This window comes from Macaca nemestrina, chromosome 13 (genome assembly GCF_043159975.1).
Source record: "Macaca nemestrina isolate mMacNem1 chromosome 13, mMacNem.hap1, whole genome shotgun sequence".
NCBI classification, from domain to species: Eukaryota; Metazoa; Chordata; class Mammalia; order Primates; family Cercopithecidae; genus Macaca; species Macaca nemestrina.
In genome coordinates this window covers 102,416,805-102,435,996 of record NC_092137.1, presented here as the reverse complement: position 1 = coordinate 102,435,996, position 19,192 = coordinate 102,416,805, and the positions used below count along the sequence as shown (strand labels likewise).

The following is a 19,192-nucleotide window of genomic DNA, read 5'->3' as shown; positions in this document are numbered from 1 at the left end:
CGGGAGCATCACTTGAGACTGGGACATCTAGGCTGCAGGGAGCTACAGCACTTCACTCCAGCCTGAGTGACAGAGCCAGACCTCAACTCCCCATCCTGCCAAAAAAGAATAAAGGCTGAGCAGGTATGAGGGATGAGGAGAGAGAGAAAGTTCAGTTTGGGGCTTGTGAAGTTTGAGACGTTGAGTAGGCACCTCGGTGCATAAGTGGAGGAGTTGGTGAGATATACAAACCTGGAGTTCAACGGCAGTGTTAGGGCTGGAGATACAAATTTGTGAGTCACTGCCATATATATATATATATATATAAAACTCAATGCATGGGACTATATGAAATCATCGGGGGAGTCAGTACAGACACAGAGAAGTGATAAAAGAATTGAGTCTTGAGAACACCAAGTTTATGAGGCTGGGAAGAAACAGAACTGGAAAAGGAAGGCTAATAAAGACTGCTGAAGCACTAACTGTGATGGAGGAGGAAACTCAAGAAAAGTATAATGTTGGGGAAACCAAGAGAAGAAAATGTGTCAAGGAAGGAGGAGTAACCAGCTGTGTTGATGTGCTACTAGGTCAAGGAAGATGTGGACTGAGAATGGCCAGTGGATTTACAATGTGGAAGTAACCAGTGACGATGACAAGAATAGTTTCTCTAAAGCTCTATTAAAAGAAATCCTAAAAGGTTACAGGAACTGTGAAGAGGAACTATATTAAGTCTGTTCAATGACAACTACTGAGAGAAATGAAAGGTAAGAAAAAAGCTTTCCTTATCTCTAAATACAGTTGCACAAAGTTTCTATCAAGTGTTTCCAATTTTCAATGACACAATTAGGTTTCCAACTTCTAATAATTTAGGCTAAGACAAGACTTGGTACTTCAAGAAATTTTCAAAATCTGTTTAAAAGGTGTTCCATAGATTTCTTGGACCAAAAGCATCTAATTGCCTCAGTAGCTCGTTCTGGCCATTTCTGATCTTTCTGTACTTAAAGCATACCTAACCTCAATAGCCTCATCTTCTCTATGAACCCATCTGACCACAGACTTACTCTCTCTTCTGAATTTCTGGTAACTTCTGCCCTCTCCCCTACTACCCCCCCCCGCACTTAACTATAACCCATTGTAACAATTTCATGTATATATATCATCATAGTCTCTACTAAACATAAGCCCCCAAAGGAAGGCCAAGTCCTTATTGCAAATTGTATACTCCAGTTTTATGTTAATAGTGCCTGCAAATGTGCAACACATACAAGTATCTGAATTGATGGTAAATAAAGTGAGGAAAAAAATTTTTTTTTTTTTTTTTAGAGCCATATTCGACAAATGGTGCTGAGACAACAAGATATCCACATGCAAAAGAATCACATAATATATAAAAACTAATTCAAATGAGCCGAATGCAGTGGCTCATGCCTATAATACAAGCACTTTGGGAACCCGAGGTGGGTGGATTGCTTGAGCCCAGGAGTTTGAGACTAACTTGGGCAACATGGCAGAACTCCGTCCCTACAAAGAATACAAAAATTAGCAGGCGATGGTGGTGCACGCCCCTAGTCCAAGCTTCTAGGGAGGCTGAGGTGGGAGGACTGCTTGAGCCCAGAAGGTCGAGGCTACAGTGAGCTGCGAGCATGTCACTACCCTCCAGCCTGGGCAACAGAGCGAGACTCTCTCTCAAAAAAATAAAAACAAAAATAAAAATTAACTCAAAATGGAATAAAGACCTAAATGTAAGAGCTGAAACTATCAAATTCTTGCAAGAAAACAGATGCATTTTTGACCCTGAATTAGGCAATGGTTTTTCAGATACGACACCAAAAGCACAAGAAACCAAAGAAAAAATAATTAAAATGGACTTCATCAAAATTAAAAACTTTTGTGTTGCAAACACTATCAACAAAGTGAAAAGATGGTTCATAGAAGGGGAGCAAATATTTGGAAATCACATTCTGAAAGGGTCTAGTATTCAGACTATATAAAGAACTCTTAAAGCTCAACAATAACAAGACAAACACCACAATTTAAAAATGGGCAAAGCACAAGGCACCGTTCAAGCCTGTAATCCCAGTACTCTGGGAGGCCAAGGTGGGAGAATCACTTGAGCCCAGGAGTTTGAGACTAGCCTGGGCAACAAGGCAAGACCCTGTCTCTACAGAAAAAATACAAAAATGTGGCTGGGCATGGTGGCTCATGCCTGTAGTCCTAGCAACTAGGGAGGCCGAGGCAAGTGGATCCCTTAAGCCCAGGAGGTTGAAGCTGCAGTGAGCTATGGCTGCACCACTGCATTCCAGCCTGGATGACAGAACAAGACCCTATCTCAAAAAAAAAAAAAAAAAAAAAAGAAGAAGTCAAAGATTTGAATAGACATTTTTCAAAAGAAGATACACAAATAGCCAATAGGCACACAAAAAGATGCTCAATAGTATTGGTCATTTATGAAATGAAAATCAAAACTACAATGAGATACTACTTCATGCCCACTGTGATTGGCTACCAGGAAAACACAGTAACAAGTGTTGGAAAGGATGTGGAGAAATTCAAAGCCTTCTCCATTGCTATTGGAATATAAAATGGGGCAGACACCATGGAAAACAAGTTGGCAGTTCCTCAGAAAGTTAAACAGTTATCATATGACCCAGAAATTCCACTTCTAGTTATATACCCAAAAGAACATGTCCACACAAAAACCTGAATCAGAATGTTCACAGTAGCATTATTCGTAAGACAAAAACTGGTAACAAACCAAACCTGCAAATGATGAATGGATAAACAATGGATTATCCAGTCATTAAAGGAAATGAGGTGCTGATACATACTATGACACAGATGAACCTTGAAAATATTACATTAAGTATTCAATAAGCCAGACACAAAAGGCCACATATTGTGTCATTTCATTTACATGAAAGGTACAGAATAGACAAATTTACAGAGACAGACGTAGATTAATGGTAGTTGGGGTGGGAGGAGGCAGGGTGGGAATGGAGAGGGACTGTTAGTAAGTGCTGGATTTCTTTTGGAAATAAAGAAAATGTTTTTTAAAAGAAAGTTATACCTCCTATCCATCCAGACTCATTTATTTCTATATCAGTAGACAACAAGATAGGAAAAATATAAAAAATAAAAAGGGTGCCAGGCACAGTGGCTCACGCCTGTAATCGCAGCACTATGGAAGGCCAAGGCAGGCGGATCACTTGAGGTCAGGAGCCTGAGACTAGCCTGGCCAATATGGTGAAACCCCGTCTCTACTAAAAATACAAAAATTAGCTAGGCATGGTGTTGGGCAGGCGCCTGTAATCCCAGCTACTAGGGAGGCTGGGGCAAGAGAATAGCTTGAACCCTGAAGGGGGAGGCTGCAGTAAGCTGAGATTGCACCACTGCACTCCAGCCTTGGTGACAGAGCGAGACTTGAGACTTGGTCTCAAAAACAATAATAATAAAAATAAAAAAGGAGAAGCCAAGCTGGAGGAGACAGGTCACCTAGAATTTACCACTGAACTTCCATGCACCAACCTTGAAATCTGCTGATATTTTCAAATCGTAGTAACTTATATACCTAGAGTTTGGTGCTGTTTGTTACCTACTTTTCTTCCTTTACCATCTACAAATTCCTCTAATTTTTGGTTTTCAATTTTATGAATGACAGATACAAGCAGTTTACGGCCAATTAATTAATATTGAGAGTTCTCAGAATGCTCCAAGGAAAAATAATTTCTACAAGGTATTTGGAAACTCAAGAAAAGCAGAATGGAATAATCTGAAAGAGAACCCTGGGAAAGCCCTGTTAAGAGAGAAATATTTCACTAATGCATTTTCAAATGGATTCAGTGGAAAGCGGCCAAAGGTAAAAACAGGTTTGAAAATCACTATAATGACCAGACTGACAGTCAACCAAACTTCTATAAGTCCTACTAGGAGAGTTCTAATGTTTTTTTGATCTCTCTGTATGAAAACACAACCTGCTTCTAGGGGAACCTTTATGTGAATGAAATCTAACTGGATTCAGTTCCTAGAAGAAAAGCTGGGAAGTTAACTGTGACAGTCATCTGCACCATAACTACATCCAGGTTGGCCGCTGCAGTGGTCACTTATCATCCAGGAGAAAGTCCTGCACTAACTGTGTCTTCCAATATAATAAACCCAGGGAACCCAGGCCCAATACATGAGCCTGAAAGAACAGCTCTGACGCAATGCTCACTCATCACTGAATGGTCACAAGTACTTTTTAAAGTCACTTTTATGATTAAACAAGTATAAGAATTAGCATGTTCAATACAAGCAAAGAACCAACATATGTAGACAATCTACTTGTGTTGCTTTATTAAGTTAAAAATTTCAATACAATAGAACAGCACCTTTTATTATATAAACAGATTTTAAGCACAACACTCTCAAAATTTTCAAGTTTTGCCCTTGAGACTCACTGCTTTGCCATTTCGGCATGTATTCCCACTAGTTTCACAGAAACAATAAATTAGAAAAATGTTTCCACAGCATCCTATACTTCCCTATCAGAGTTTCATACTTTGTTGTAAATAGTTATTTGTCCATTCCTCCCACAAAATTAACTTTAGTAGGAAATATGACTAATCCTCAATGTTTAGCATAGTAACTGGCATATACTACACATTCAATAACTAGTTACCAAAAGAATACATATGAAAATATTTAATTATGTATTACATAATCTCAATTTCAAAGCCAGCATTGAAGACTGTCTGATACTACCAACACCCTCTGAAACTGCCAGCAGTTTCACTCAGCAGTTCACTGATCCCTCACTCTCTCACAGAATGTTTAGCATCTGCTACACAATAGCACTGCAGCCTAAGTTCTCCAAATATCAAGTAAGTTAGGAAATAATACTGTTCCTGATTGTCAACAACATTGTCGCCTACGTAGAAAATCCCAAGGAATCTACACACAAACACAATCCAAGAATAGGTGAGAGTTCAACAAGGTCACAGTATCCAAGATCAACACAAACATACAAACACACATATGCCCACATATTTCCAAATAACACACATTCATAAAAGAGTCCCCCCGCATCAGTTCCTTCTCTCTTCCAAATAACGACTTCTCCCACCAACCCCAGGAATTAATGGGTTTGTGCTCTGACTCAAGTCACTTTTGAGACAGTTTCTTTTTTACAAAACTATTCCCACATTTGTCAAAGATGCAATGAAACATCTCTAGTACATAATGTGACCCTACAAAAGTACATTCTAAGTCAGAATATAGGAAGGTAGAACAAATTTACATATTAAAAGGGTGACTGGTTTGCACAAAGCTAAAAACTGTAAAATCCCTAGTTATACCTTGGTTACACCTTCAATATAGTTTTAGCATTTTGTACATACATTTGTTTTACTTTCTTCCTTACTGATCACAAGGGTTAAAAAAAACTACGTCTCATGTCCAGCTCTGTGACAAGATTTACCCACTATTTTGACTCACCTTAATACAATCAAGACAAATATATCATTAACACTGACAAGTATGTTTCTCATCCCTACTCAGTATTTGCAGTTTTAATTTTCTGTCTGCCACTTATTTTTATGATATCGGGGGATGGGGGCTCAACTACACAAACACACGGTTAAAGATAGCATTGCTAAAACTAAACAGCTGGTTGGTAGGCAGCACACCATGTTGTAGCCTGAAATGTCTGCTCATCAGGAGATAATAAAAAGTTCTAATTTGGTCTATAAAAGGCAGTTAGTTTAAAGGTGTCAATTACACCATGAAATACATGCTGCCCACGAGTCAAACATGAGACATGAGACCCACCATACTTGAGAGCACTCTATAAAAAAAGAGAGAAGCACAATATTAAAAAGTATTGTTGTGGTGATGATTTTCAAAAAGGTTGAAAATCATCACCACTTAAGACTAGAATATTTTCAGAGAAATGAGATTTCCCAGAAATCACTAAGACCTGGCTTGACATTTTAATGAATATCCTGTAGGCAGGAAAAATTTAAAATATCCAAGTTTATAAATATTACATGTATTGCATTTGAGCTCTTCTGAGTTATAAAAAGTTAACTCCACTTTCATAAGATGGACAGAGATCTTAAATTTAGAATTAAGTGGAAAGCAAAATGGAACACAAGTTCTGATGCAGATAAATACGAAGAAATCCATTTAGGAAATAAATCTAACCGTACCTAAATAAAAACTCAGACCTCATAGAGATATACTCCGGAATTCATTCTAGATTAGCTATTTAAATAAAAACATTAAAATCAGAAAGCAAAAAGAGTATTAGGCATCACTAAGAAGGCTGGTGCGGGGGAGCATCTACGATATACCACTCTTATAAAAGCCTTGATGCCTTAAAATACAAAATGAAACCAAGAAAAAACAGAAAAAAAAGGTAAAAGGGAGAACTATGACATTTAGATTCAATGAACATTTATTGAGTGCTGAAGGCCTTCATCAGCAGTGTTCAAGATACTTTTCCCATGTTATCAATTTCTACACAGATTTAAGAAATTTAGAATGGGAATAAAGTAGATAAAGGATAAAAAGATCTAAGATTGACTCTACAAAAATCACTGACAAGGTGACCATAGATATCCTTGCGAAGTATTAGAATAGAAAAACTTGAAACTTGAAAAGATAAGGTTGGTATTTTTTAAAAATAAAGGACTATTTCACTTCGTCTGTAGTAAAATAAACTGCGGTCCACTGAAACTTTGGGCTTCTTGTGAGCTACTTCAGCACCTAGGACACAGCGGCTGCTTAGAGGAAGGAGAAAATGCATAAAATAGAGCACATCAATTTTTTTCTGGAGGAGGTACACACAGAAAACCAATTTTTTTCCATATATTAGTAGCTGGTAAATCTGCAAGGTAAAAGCAAGCATGGTATTTGGTGTTCAACTCCTGACCTTTCAGAGAACGGTAAATTGACAGACAGGCATTCTGATCCAGAAAGATTATTAAAGACCACTGCATCAAATTAGAGGCACAGTGTGCTGCAAAACCAAGCGTGAGGAAAAAACGAAATAAAGTTAATATTTAAGAGCTCAATTACATGGTACAGACTAATAGTGCTACTGGAGCAAAGAACGATATCAATGACTATCATAGAGAAGACAGGAAAGGCTTCAAAGTATATGAGGCAAGAACTGCAGAGAGAAGAAAAAAGATACAGGCACGAGATTTTATTTGTTTGTTTGTTTTTGTTTTGAGACGGAGTCTCGCTCTGTCGCCCAGGCTGGAGTGCAGTGGCGGATCTAGGCTCACTGCAAGCTCCGCCTCCCGGGTTCACGCCATTCTCCTGCCTCAGCCTTCCGAGTAGAGTAGCTGGGACTACAGGCGCCCGCAACCACACTCGGCTATTTTTTTTTCTTTTTTTGTATTTTAGTAGAGACGGGGTTTCACCGTGTTAGCCAGGATGGTCTCGATCTCCTGACCTCGTGATTCGCCCGTCTCGGCCTCCCAAAGTGCTGGGATGAGATTTTAAACATATGTCTGTGACAGTCACATTTTAGAGAACCTGTTCACTCCCTTCAAATTCCAAGTATAAAGACTTAATCTCTAGGCATCTCATTTATCTCTGAAATGAAAGGTGGGACCACATTAGGTTTCCTGTAGCATTGGAATCTGGATTTCATATTTAAAAATCAAACTCAGGCCAGTTGCGGTGGCTCACGCCTGTAATTCCAGCACTCTGGGGGGCCGAGGTGGGTGGATCATTTGGGGTCAGAAGTTCAAGACCAGCCTGGCCAACATGGTGAAACCCCATCTCTACTGAAATTACAAAAATTAGCCGGGTGGTAGTGGCACACGCCTGTAATCCCAGCTATTCGGGAGGCTGAGGCAGGAGAATCACTTGAATCCAGGAGGCAGAGACTGTGGTGAGCCAAGACACTACAATCCAGTCTGGGCCACACAGTGAGATGCCCCTTCCACCCACCCCCCGCCCCCACCCAAAACAAAAACAAAAACAAAATCCAACTCAGATTCCTACCTTTCCCTCTCCTAAACTTTCTATTTTCTACCTGGTTCCATAATGATCTACCCATCATTCATGCTTAAAACCTTGGATTAACCTTTGGTTTTTCCTGCCCTTTTCTCCTACTCTGCCAGACTCCATCTGTGCACCAACTCCTGGTCATTCCTTCCCTCAAAAGATCCCTTTCATGGGTCCCTTTAAATTTCTACCACCAGTACCCAAAGACAGGTCTCTATTTCATCAAATCTAGGTTGACACTTAGCCTTAACTAACCTTCTTGCCTCTACTCAAACCTCACTCCCAACTCCAAACCAACCTAAATATTGCTGACAACTGGTCTCTGATGATGTCCCTGTCCCCTCCCTATTCAAAATGTTCCCACCCCACCCCAAAGTAATTCAGTATCTTCCCAGTCTACTACTTTCCCTGGTATCCATGGCTTTACAAAACCTGTCCAATGTAATTTTAATGCTCTTATCGCCTTTCCCCTGCAATCTGGTCCTTCACCTCTCACTCCTCTACACCTTTGTTCTTGCCATCCTCCCCTCCAGGCACTCCATCTGCTTTTTCTACTATTCGCATTCAATCTCTGCTACTAAAACTTCCCATAGGTAAAAAGAGTCTCTCCTTGTCTCAAATCCCACTCCTTTTTATCTGCACCACTCATGTAGCATTTAGCCTAGATACATAACCTTGCATTATAGGGCACTGCTTTTGTTTGTGTGTTTGTTAAAAAAATGCCAGTCTCATCTCCCTAACTGGACACAAAGTTCTCAGAGGATGAAAATGCCTGTTCTTTGTAACTCCTAGAAGATTTTGCTTAGTTCTACCTATAAGTGGTGATTAATAACTACTGATGAGGTGATCTAAAGTTCAGTTGAAATAATGCCTATCTACCCCCATGCAGTTCTTTCTAAGGGCTCTTTCTCTTCACTGGTGTCTGTACTAACCAGAAGCACTGTTATATACTGTGCCACGGTCTTGTTTTTTCCCCCTTTCAAATATGAGTCTGGTTTCTCCAACTAACTGCTAAGTTCCTTAAAGACTCTTTCTGATACCTTTTCAGCATTCTTTACAGTGTTAATCAGACCACTTGGCACAGAATGGTATTTAACATAAACCAGTAATAAAGACACCTAAATATTACTCAAAGTGTCTCAATTAAAGAGTGTGTGGGCCGGGCGTGGTGGCTCACGCCTATAATCCCAGCACTTTGGGAGGACGAGGCGGGCAGATCACAAGGTCAGGATATCAAGACCATCCCAGCCAACATGGTGAAACTTCGTCTCTACTAAAATTAAAAAAAAAAAAAAATTAGCCAGGCCTGGGGGTGTGTGCCTGTAATCCCAGCTACTCGGGGGACTGAGGCAGGGGAACCGCTTGAACTTGGGAGGCGGAGGTTGCAGTGAGCCAAGATCGTGGCTGGAACCACTGCACTCCGGCCTGGGCAACAGAGCGAGACTCCGCCTCAAAAAAAAAAATAAAAAAAGTGCTTAACACTACTTAAGGCACAGACTTTATAAATAACACGTCTACCCTGTTTTACAAATTTCAAAGCCAGTTCACATCTATTATCTGTTTCATTCTCATAACTCTGTGATGTCAGTTAACTGAAGGAAAAACTGGCTAAGCAAGATTGTAGGATCAGGCTGGGTGCAGTGGCTCACGCCTGTAATCTCAGCACTGTTGGGAGGCTGAGGCGGGTGGATCACTTGAGCCCAGGAGTTCAAGACCAGCCTGGCCAACATGGTCAAACCCCGTTGCTACTAAAAATACAAAAATTAGCCGTGCATTGTGCACACCTGTAATCCCAGCTACTTGGGAACACATGAATCGCTTGAACCCGGGAGGCAGAGGTTGCAGTGAGCTGAGATCACACACCACTGCACTCCAGCCTAGGTGACAGAGTGAGACTCTGTCTCCAAAAAAAAAAAAAAAAAAACCAAAAAGGTTGTAGAACCAGTAAACTGGCAGTGCAAGGATTCAAACCCAGACCTCCTGGGCCCAGGGTCAAAATTTTAGGTACTACTCCACAAGTACGGACTCATCTTCTCAACTAGCCTCCAAGTTCCTGGAGGACCAGGGCCATGAATAACATTTCTTTTAAAAGATTATTTCCTCATCTCCTCCCAAATGTCTTCATGTATCAATAAGATGAATTAAACCCGTATGAATTCTGCAGATACAACAAACTCATCAGAAATAACACACAGCCTGACACTACATTGTGCCCCCGTAACAGAAGAAATCACCATCCAGGCCTCCATCTTAAGTGGAGATAGACTTGGTAATATAAGCCTGTCCTCCCCAAATGACATTCCCAAACCACCCTTTTGAGCTCAGCCACACAACCACCACACCCACATAAGGTGAAAGCACACTGTATTTCTCAAAATCCTCGACTCCTGCCAGATAGTCTAGTCTTTGTTTTTTGAAGGGTTGAGCTAACATCTAATCTAAAGAGAATGGCCAGAAGTTTCTGCTACTCTTAGAGCTTTCAAGGAAACGGCCAGTTAGAGAGCATCATCTCCTGGAAGTACCATGGGTCTCCAAGTACACATAGCTCAGAGCCAGGGCCCTCCACAATTTTCTCCCTAATCTGCATTTTGGGATCATTTTCAAAGACTTCAGAAGCCTTACAGATGAAGAAGCAGGGTCCTAAATAACAACAAGTTAGTTTTAATATTCCAAGTGAACAGTTTGCTAAAACACCATTTTCACCATCCTAAAGACTAAGAGACTAAGACATGAAAGCAACAGAAACTTCTCTATCAGCTGTAGTATAATAGTATCACACAAGTGTTGGCAAGTTTCTCCTTACCAATGTTATTATCCAGAGTTTACTTTGGAAATAAAACAACTTTAGGAAAATTAACTTTACCATGTCAAGCATTAAAGTCATTTCAAAAAAGTTCCCAAGAGGAATATGAACCAAGTTGTATTCTCTAGTCTACAGATTAAGTCATACTAACAACTCACTACTTGAATTGTATGAACATTATAGTTAGGAGGCAAGGCAAAAGCTGAGAAGGCGAGACTACTCAGGAAACCATCTCAGAGAATGTTACTGATATAACATGTAGCTGTTCCACTGTAACAGACATCTATTACTCTGTCTGGGTTTAAGTGTTCCTTTCTAGAACTGTCTCTTCTCTACCTGATGAACAGTGTATCATAAGGCCAGATACCTCCTGAGGGGGTGAGCACAGCTCAAGGTGGCCAGAAGACCTGGCTCCCCGGCCCCAGTTACTGATTTAGGGAGAGAATCCAAAACGGAATAATAAAGGTACTCCCCGGAGTATCTCCAACAAAACAGCCACGTTCCTGTCTTTTGAGCTCCATTGGTCATCTCTACCCCATGGGAAGCAAACTTCCCTGAAAATGAAGCCAACAGTTGACAGAAGAGAAGATCAGTCCTGATGACATCCTTGGTGCCCCTGGAGCCAGCCTAGCCCTAACCTCAGCCTGTTTATACATCCACAAATTCCATTTTAATGAAAACTATTATGTCACCTGCCAGTCTAAATGAATAAGGTGCCCAATAACAAAGAATTAATTATCTCCAGAGTGAGCCTGGAAAAAAAAAAAAATGGCTAACAAAGTTAAATCTACTTCTAAACCCAACAGGAAACACTAATATACTGACCTTTTATTCTTATCACCTAAAATAGCCTAAATAACTAGAGAAACAGTCTGTTCTTTTAGAATATCTGAACAATGTCCACCCAAACTTTTATTTATGACCTACTGATATACTATTTTCCAGACTAGATGTTAAACACAGATACCAAATTGTATTCAAAACAAAGTCACTATTGACTCAAGAGTGTCTTGTCAGTATTTAGCAAAAGTCTAGGTAACAAAGGGGCAACCTGGCTATGTGGCCTACTCCATGTATACCACAGAATAAGGCTAAAAAGGTAAATAAGCTACTAGTCTACCAAGCCCTGATATAATACATTTACTTTCGTTGAAAACAATATGCTCAACACTGGTCAGCTCTGAAAAAGCACAGATCATCCATATATACAAATAAGCATACTTTTCAACACATATATATAATATACACAATCCAAATTTTAGAGTGGAAGATTATACCTAACATGTGACCCTCAACCTCTGGTTTCTGTGTCCTGATGCAATATCATGCCACAGCGATGAGTTAAAAATGTGACCTCCACAAGATTTTTCTTTTTTTTTTTCATGTTTACTTGCCTACTTACCTTCTCATTTGTTACCCCCACATTTTTAAAAAAAACCGGTTCTCCAACTGGTAACCAAATTTTCAACAGTTTCTTTGATTCACCAAAGGGATACGGGTAGGAGTTATGGTTTACATGAGTTTTACTATGAAAAGTCACAAAATACACACACACCAAAGGAGTTTTAGGTGCCAATAGAGTATATGTTGATCACTCCCACAGATAAAGACATCTTTACCAACTTGCAAAGTGAGATAACACTAAGCCTTAATCATAGTAAATGGAAATACATATCTGATTCCTTAGAGAAAAAAGGGAAAGTGACAAATCGTCATTTCACTGGATTCTTTTACAATTTTTTCTGGAGGTCAGGCGTGATGGGTCATGTCTGTAATCCCTGCACTTTGGGAGGCTGAGGCAGGTGGATTGCTTGAGGTCAGGAGTTCAAGACCAGCCTGACCCACATGTTGAAACCTTGTCTTTACTAAAAGTACAAAAATCAGCCAGGTGTGGTGGTGGGCGCCTGTAATCCCAGCTACTCGGGAGGCTGAGGCAGGAGAATTGCTTGAAGCAGGAGGTGGAGGTTGCAGTGAGCTGAGATCACACCACTGCACTCCAGCCTGGGTGACAGAGGGAGGCTGTCTCAAAAAACAACAATGAAAATTTTTTTCTGGAAACTGGCATTTATGTCTGTGAAGTGGGCAACCAGGTGGTCCAGGAACAAGAGTAGAAAGATTTTTCACTGGGTGTGCTTTTTTATCATTTGAGTTTATACCATTTGAATGTACTATTTACTGGGTTATCTTTTTCATTGTTTGAATATATGACCATTTGAAATATATGACCTACTAAAAATTAATAAATGCATTTTAAATTTAGAAAATTCCTTGAAAGTCACTTTCAGAAACCACATTAGAACTCCGTTAAATAATAGTCTAAAAATAATCAGAAAAAAATACTGCATGTCCTTTACTCTTACAAAAACTGCAATTTTCCCAAGTATACTTTAAACATGTCCTGAAATCATTACCAACTGTTTCTGCCTAATTTTCTTTCACAAAGTATGAATTCAGAATACCAGCAAAACATGATAAATAGTTCTTTTCTGTTTTTCCCTTCCACCACAGTGGTGCTAATGGGAAACAACATAAATTTGCCAATAGGAAAAAAATGCTAAAAGGCATATAATCACAAATCAAATCACCAAAATTTAACCATACAGTAGCTAACCCTGTTAACTCAGGGTTATCCAAAGCGTGGCTCCCATACCACTGACGCAAATGGTAATTTTAGCTAGTATGTAAACTAATATTTAAATGGTTATGAATTTATTTTAACATGTAGTGTATTATACCTAATACCTACGCACCACATGTAGGACTACACAGATATCATTGCCTAAGATAAATCTACTTAAGTAAAATCGTTAGTCCATCTGAAAAGTAAGAGTGCACATATCTATGAGTGAAGTTTTAGAAGCACCAGTGCACTATACAAATTAGATCGAGGCACACTGGGAATGACCACCAGCCTACATTAACCACAATGAACCTTACACCAAACTTTGTGCTCACAGGGAAACCCTCACTGAAAGGCTGACACAACTAAATGACAGAAGTTGTGATCTCTATTCCTTTTACCTTGGGCACCTCACTGCAGGCTCTGGCTCACTCCCCACCCTCCTATCTACCACCCTAAGGTTTCTAATTCCAAAAGCATGAAGTCTAGAGTCAATCAGTCTCCAGGGAGAGGAATGGTTTGGGCCTTGACACAGCTCTTCAATATTCTCCCTGGGTTCTTATTGCTTCTTCATATTTCTATTACAACTATGTTGTCCCTGAACCACCAATATTCCCTAACTGGCTACAGTACCAAGTCAAAGCCTGCACTTCCCTCTCAGAGCCTTATATTCCATTATTGTTCTCTGCTGCAAGCCTGATACCAGCACAACCCCATTTAAAAGAAAAAAAAAAAGATATTCTGTTCTGAGGCTGATGGATTTGGCTAGAGGTGGATTAAACGGGACAGCACAAACCAATTCACCCAGGTATGAGAGACCAGCCCATACTATCCTCATTCCCCCAAGGGTATTTGCACTAAGAAACTTTCATTTAAAAAAGATTAATGAGAGAAATTTTATGTGCAAGAATTTCAGGCTACTTAAAGGTGATTTAGACCACCTGAGAAATTTTAGGGCTCACTGCAGGACTATCTAACTAAACTCTATTTATGTATGATCAGTTTCCATCACAAACTATCCTAACAGCTCATTTAATATATAGCTGTCTGCTCACAACTTTACAGAGGAAAAAACATTTTTAACATAAAACATTCATCCTCAGAAACTGAACCAATCCCTTTACGTTAGCTAAAGGATGCTTCTGCAACAGTCATTCACCAGTATGATGCAATGATGTGTTCCATATAGTCCTCAAAAATTCTGTTTTATTCACACCAGATTCTTGCAAGATTACCACATGTAATCTCAAAGAATGAGGTCCGGAAGTCCTGACAAAGGGGTCCCAATTAGAGCCTCTCAGGTTACCGGGATCATTTGCCCAGACAGGTATATTCAGAAGCCCTCAAATCTTCCCTTTAAACTTGAAAATAGAGTTCCAAACTCAGTTTTCAGTGAAACACCTTTGAGAAGGGTATATTTAAGTTTCAATGTAATATCTACCACATCACCTGCTGAGAACTTTAATTTAGAAATCACTTGTTTTCAAAAATACCATAGCCCAGATGCCAAAGCATGATGTTTATCTTCACACAAAAGAACACCAAAAGAAGAAAGATTTTATTTGGGAAGCTAGACCTGACACTTGTGGTATTTATTTTCTTTCACGTTTTTACTAAGTTTTAGCTAAAACTAAAGTAAACTACCTTTAGTCACTTAAACCTATTATTGAAGAATTAAAGGAAATCAAAGAGATACCAATATAAGACTAGCAATTTGGTAGACAAGAGGGAAAAAATTAGGCTGAAAAAGGAACACACAAACTCACCAACTCAGACTGTTTTTAACAGCGTAGCATACTGTGTGGCCAACACCCCTCAGACCATAAATTCTGAGAAAAGTTCCCTAGTACCCAGTGAAGAGGTCAAAAACAAATTCTTGCCTCAGCAATTCCTCACCATCATTTTATCCATTTGAGACTGGCCCTAAATTTTCTAAAACAAAGCTCACAATCACATCCCCCTTCAACTTACATCCTCTATCATGGAAGAAAGGTACTTTTTGTTCCATCATTTTCCTCTCAAACTCTGCCTATGACCTGGTCCCTACAAAGGAAATGTTCCTTCCACCTCTCCAAATCTAGGCCCTTCATTCTCTTCCTCCACTGGTTCCTTGGCGGGGCCGGGAGCACAGAGGGATTACCTCCCACCCCTGTACTGGATTTCCCACACCTCGGTTCACATCACATTTTTCTTCTTAACCCCCAGTAATCTGGCTTGTCTTAGCAATTCTATGAAACTGCAAACACAGAGGGTTACTGACTCCCAATAGCCAAATAAAAGCCAACCAACCTCTCCTTTTCTAAGCCCTCACCCTTTTCGGTTCCTGCTGGCTCTATCCAGCCTTGGCTCTCCACTCACCAAGGGAAATTCAAGACTGCGGTTAGACCCCAGTCTTTCTTCTGTGCAATCTAAGTGATCCCCTCCACTGTCCTCCTAAAAATGACATCAGAAAACAGTCTTAGACCTATGCATCTTCAGCCACCAGTAAATATGAGAGCCCTCGATTCTATCTTCATTAAGCCCTTCAACTTTACGTCACATGTCCAAAACCAAATTCAAAGTCTTCCCAGGATTCCTGTCCCATTCCACCTTCACTTCCCTGTATCTATGAACTATATCATCATCGCCACGTCAAATTTCCCTTCACAGGCAGCCACCAAGGTCTGCTCGTTTTTCCATACTAGTATTGCAACTCCTAAGAGAATTAATACGGTTTTTCCATATTAATATCTCATCCGCTATGACTGCAGGTTTGCTTCCTTCCTGGAGTTCAAAAATGACTGCAGTGCCCAGAACGAGAAGTTGCTGTAAGCCTCCTTTCCCATGGACCAGCACCCATCCTCAACTGAAATGCAGTCTGGGAAAACAAAGTGTGAAAAAACGGAGGAGGAGGGGAGAGACACTCAGCTAACGCCACTGCCCTCATCTCACCTGCCACAAATAATCTGCATCTTCCCCCAGCTACCAAACCGTCCTTCACATAAATTTCTGTTCAGTCCACAAGCTGAGAAGCCCCCTCAGCCTCTTTAATAAACCCATTAAATAAGTCCTTTACTTATTGATCAAGAGGAATCATCGCTGTGACTTTTTAAGTGTAAGAAAACCAAGCCTTTAAAAGTACTTGTCCTCAGGGCTTGGGGCAATAAAAAAAAAAATCTAGGTGAAACACCTTCTATAGGAAAATTTATTTTTTTTGAAGGAACTTGACCAGACAAGCAAGTAACCAGCAACATGTGCACAATTTACTTGGGCAAACGTCGCCCGTTCCCCCTTAGTGTCATCAGAAGGTACACTAGGAGAACAGAAGGGTTTGATTGAGCTGGTTTCCAAGGAACCATGTCAGAGCCGCTGCGGAGTTAGAAGCTGCGTCCACATAGCAGCCAAATCATGAAGTTGCAGGAGAGGCTGTTGTTAACCCACAGCTAAGAATAACGCTCGACTTTCCAAAATAAGACGAAGAAACGAAGTCCCCAGGCCAAGGATTCGCGGCGGCACAGAGGGGAAAGGGGGCCGCCTGCACTGCCCTCATCACTCAGAGCCTGGGGTCCCAGGCGATTCGCGCACGGCCCGCAGGACCGCGCCGCGTGCACCACGTGAGACCCTCGGGGCCGGCTGGGGGCGGGGGACGAGGGGCGCCCACTCGCGGGGGCGACAATTTGCAGGTGCGGTAGGCGGCCCCCACACCCACGTTTATCCGGACTGGAGCCCGCAGCTCCTGGCCGGGTTTCCGGGTGGTTCGCGCTCCTTCTGAATTAGCAGCGAAGTCGCGGCAGGTTCGAGGTAAATCGGGCGAAAAAGGAGAAAAAGTCTCAGGGGTCTGGGGGCCTCTGCGCCCCAGGGGAGGCGAGGGCCGGGCCAGAGGTGCGAGGGTGGGTGAGGGGTTCTCGCCGCGGGGCCGGGGCCGGGGCTTGGGCGGTGGGCCTTGCCCCGCGCGCCCACGCGGGCCGCCCTACCGTGGCTCTGCAGGATCTCGTGCTTGAGGCCGCCGGTGTAGTCGATGAGCTCCTCCAGGCCGCGCTCGCACAGCTGCCCGTAGCCCGAGAACTTGTGCAGCACCTTCTCCAGCTCGCGCTCCACGGTCACGCACTGATCCATGCCGGAGGCGGCGGCGCTCGGCTCCTCGGCGCCCGGGTGTCCGCAGCCGTTCGGCCCGAGCCCCGCCGAGGCCGCGTCCTGCTCCTCGTCCCCCAAGCGGGCGGCGCGGGAGGCTGAGGCAGCCGAAGCGGCGGGCGCACTAGCCGCGGCGCCGGGGGAGCCCCGCGCAGCCGGAGCCCGCCTGCCCCATGGCGCCCTGGCCCCGCGGCGCGTCGCCGCTGCTCCCGTTCGCTCGCTCCACCCGGCCCCGCGTCTCCGGGCCCCGCTCGCGACGTTCGGGTACCCGCGGCCGCGCGGCCGATTGTTTTTGTTTTCACGGGAACCGACTGATGACCTGGTTCTCCCGGGCGGCACCAAGCGCTGCCGACTGGGGGGAAGGGGATGGCCACCCGCGCGAGGAAAGGAGGCGGCGCGGGCCGTACCAAGCGCACCCTCGGGTGGGGGGGGCGACCCGGGGAGAGCGGGCGGGGGAATGCGACCGGCGCCCACACGCACCGCTGCTCTAAAGGTGTGGGTCGTACCACGCGGAAGGCGTGCGAGGGAGAGGGCGAGGGTGGAGCGAGGCCCCAATTGGCCTGAGGAGCTAAATAGGTAACTTTAGAGACAGCCCCAGCGCTCGGAAAGCGCTACAACTACGCGCTCCGTAAACAAGGGGGCGGAAACCGGCCTTCACCACTCCGCCCAGAAGTGGGGAAACCCAACCAATGGGCGCGGGGAGTGGTAAGAAACCAATCCCTGGCCGAGGCGTAAGCCTTCAGCCAATCCAGGCTGAGGGGCCAAACCAACGGGCTCGCTGTTGGAGGGGGTGACTTGGAGAGCGTACCGAGAGACGAGTAGTTTCTGGAAAGCCATAGGGGAAAATCAGACAAAAATACAAAGGGCTGTTTTCCGTAGGACGTCGCCCTGACCCCAATTTATTTCGTCTCCTCATCGCTTTTAAGGGAAAGGGGTACCGTCATTCCGAACTTTTGGGCGAGGCATCCACCTCCCGGGATGAAAAACCAAGCCAGGCCGCCCGGGCTGGTGCTGCGGCGGGTTGGGGCGCTAATGGGAATTAAAGGCGGGGATGATCAGGCCCGGGCGAGGGGAGCCGCTTGCTGCTAGCGAAAGGCCCGCGCCGGCTGTCAGCGCTACCCCGGGCTTGCGACACCCAGGAAGTCATGTCCCCATCCCCCGCGGGCCCTTTGGCCCCTTGGCCGGGAACCTCTTCTCCTGACGGTGGCCTCGCCCCGGAGCCATGTGCCGGGCAGCTTAGCCGGGTGGAAAGAACACGCGCTGGAGAGCCCGGCAGCCTGGCCCTTGCTCCCCAGGAAGCCTTACGCTATCGGATCGGATCGGCTTTGCCCCCTTGGGTAAATCCTTCCCATAACTTGCTATGGCGTCTCCAGCCTTGGCCTAGACCTCCTTGATCAGGGTCGGCTGCACTACCTTTGCATTTCTTTAGGAGCCCAGCTAGTTCGTGATTCAGGGCCTCTGCACTTGCCCTTTCCTTGGCCGGGAAAACTCTTCCTCCTGCCTGTTTCATCCTAAAGTTCTCAGCTCACTTGTCCCCTTACAGGGTCCTCCCCTGGCTGACCACACAACTGTACTTCCTCCCCACCGTTAATACCATAACACATTTTATTATTTCCACACCACTTAAACTCTGAAATGATCTGATGTTTTATTTTTCTGTCTGCACTACTTACATAAAACCA

General features: G+C 43.2%; 1 protein-coding gene across 1 annotated transcript in view; it reads right to left on the bottom strand.

Annotated features, from left to right (window-relative positions):
- Positions 1-17,872, bottom strand: part of LOC105496015 (required for meiotic nuclear division 5 homolog A) — a 60,706-nt gene extending 42,834 nt beyond the window's left edge. The window contains exon 1 of the mRNA XM_011766036.3: positions 17,354-17,872. Coding sequence (XP_011764338.1) covers positions 17,354-17,495 — 142 coding nt within the window. The 5' untranslated portion in view covers positions 17,496-17,872. The remainder of the gene's footprint in view (positions 1-17,353) is intronic.
- Positions 17,873-19,192: the final 1,320 nt, after the last annotated feature.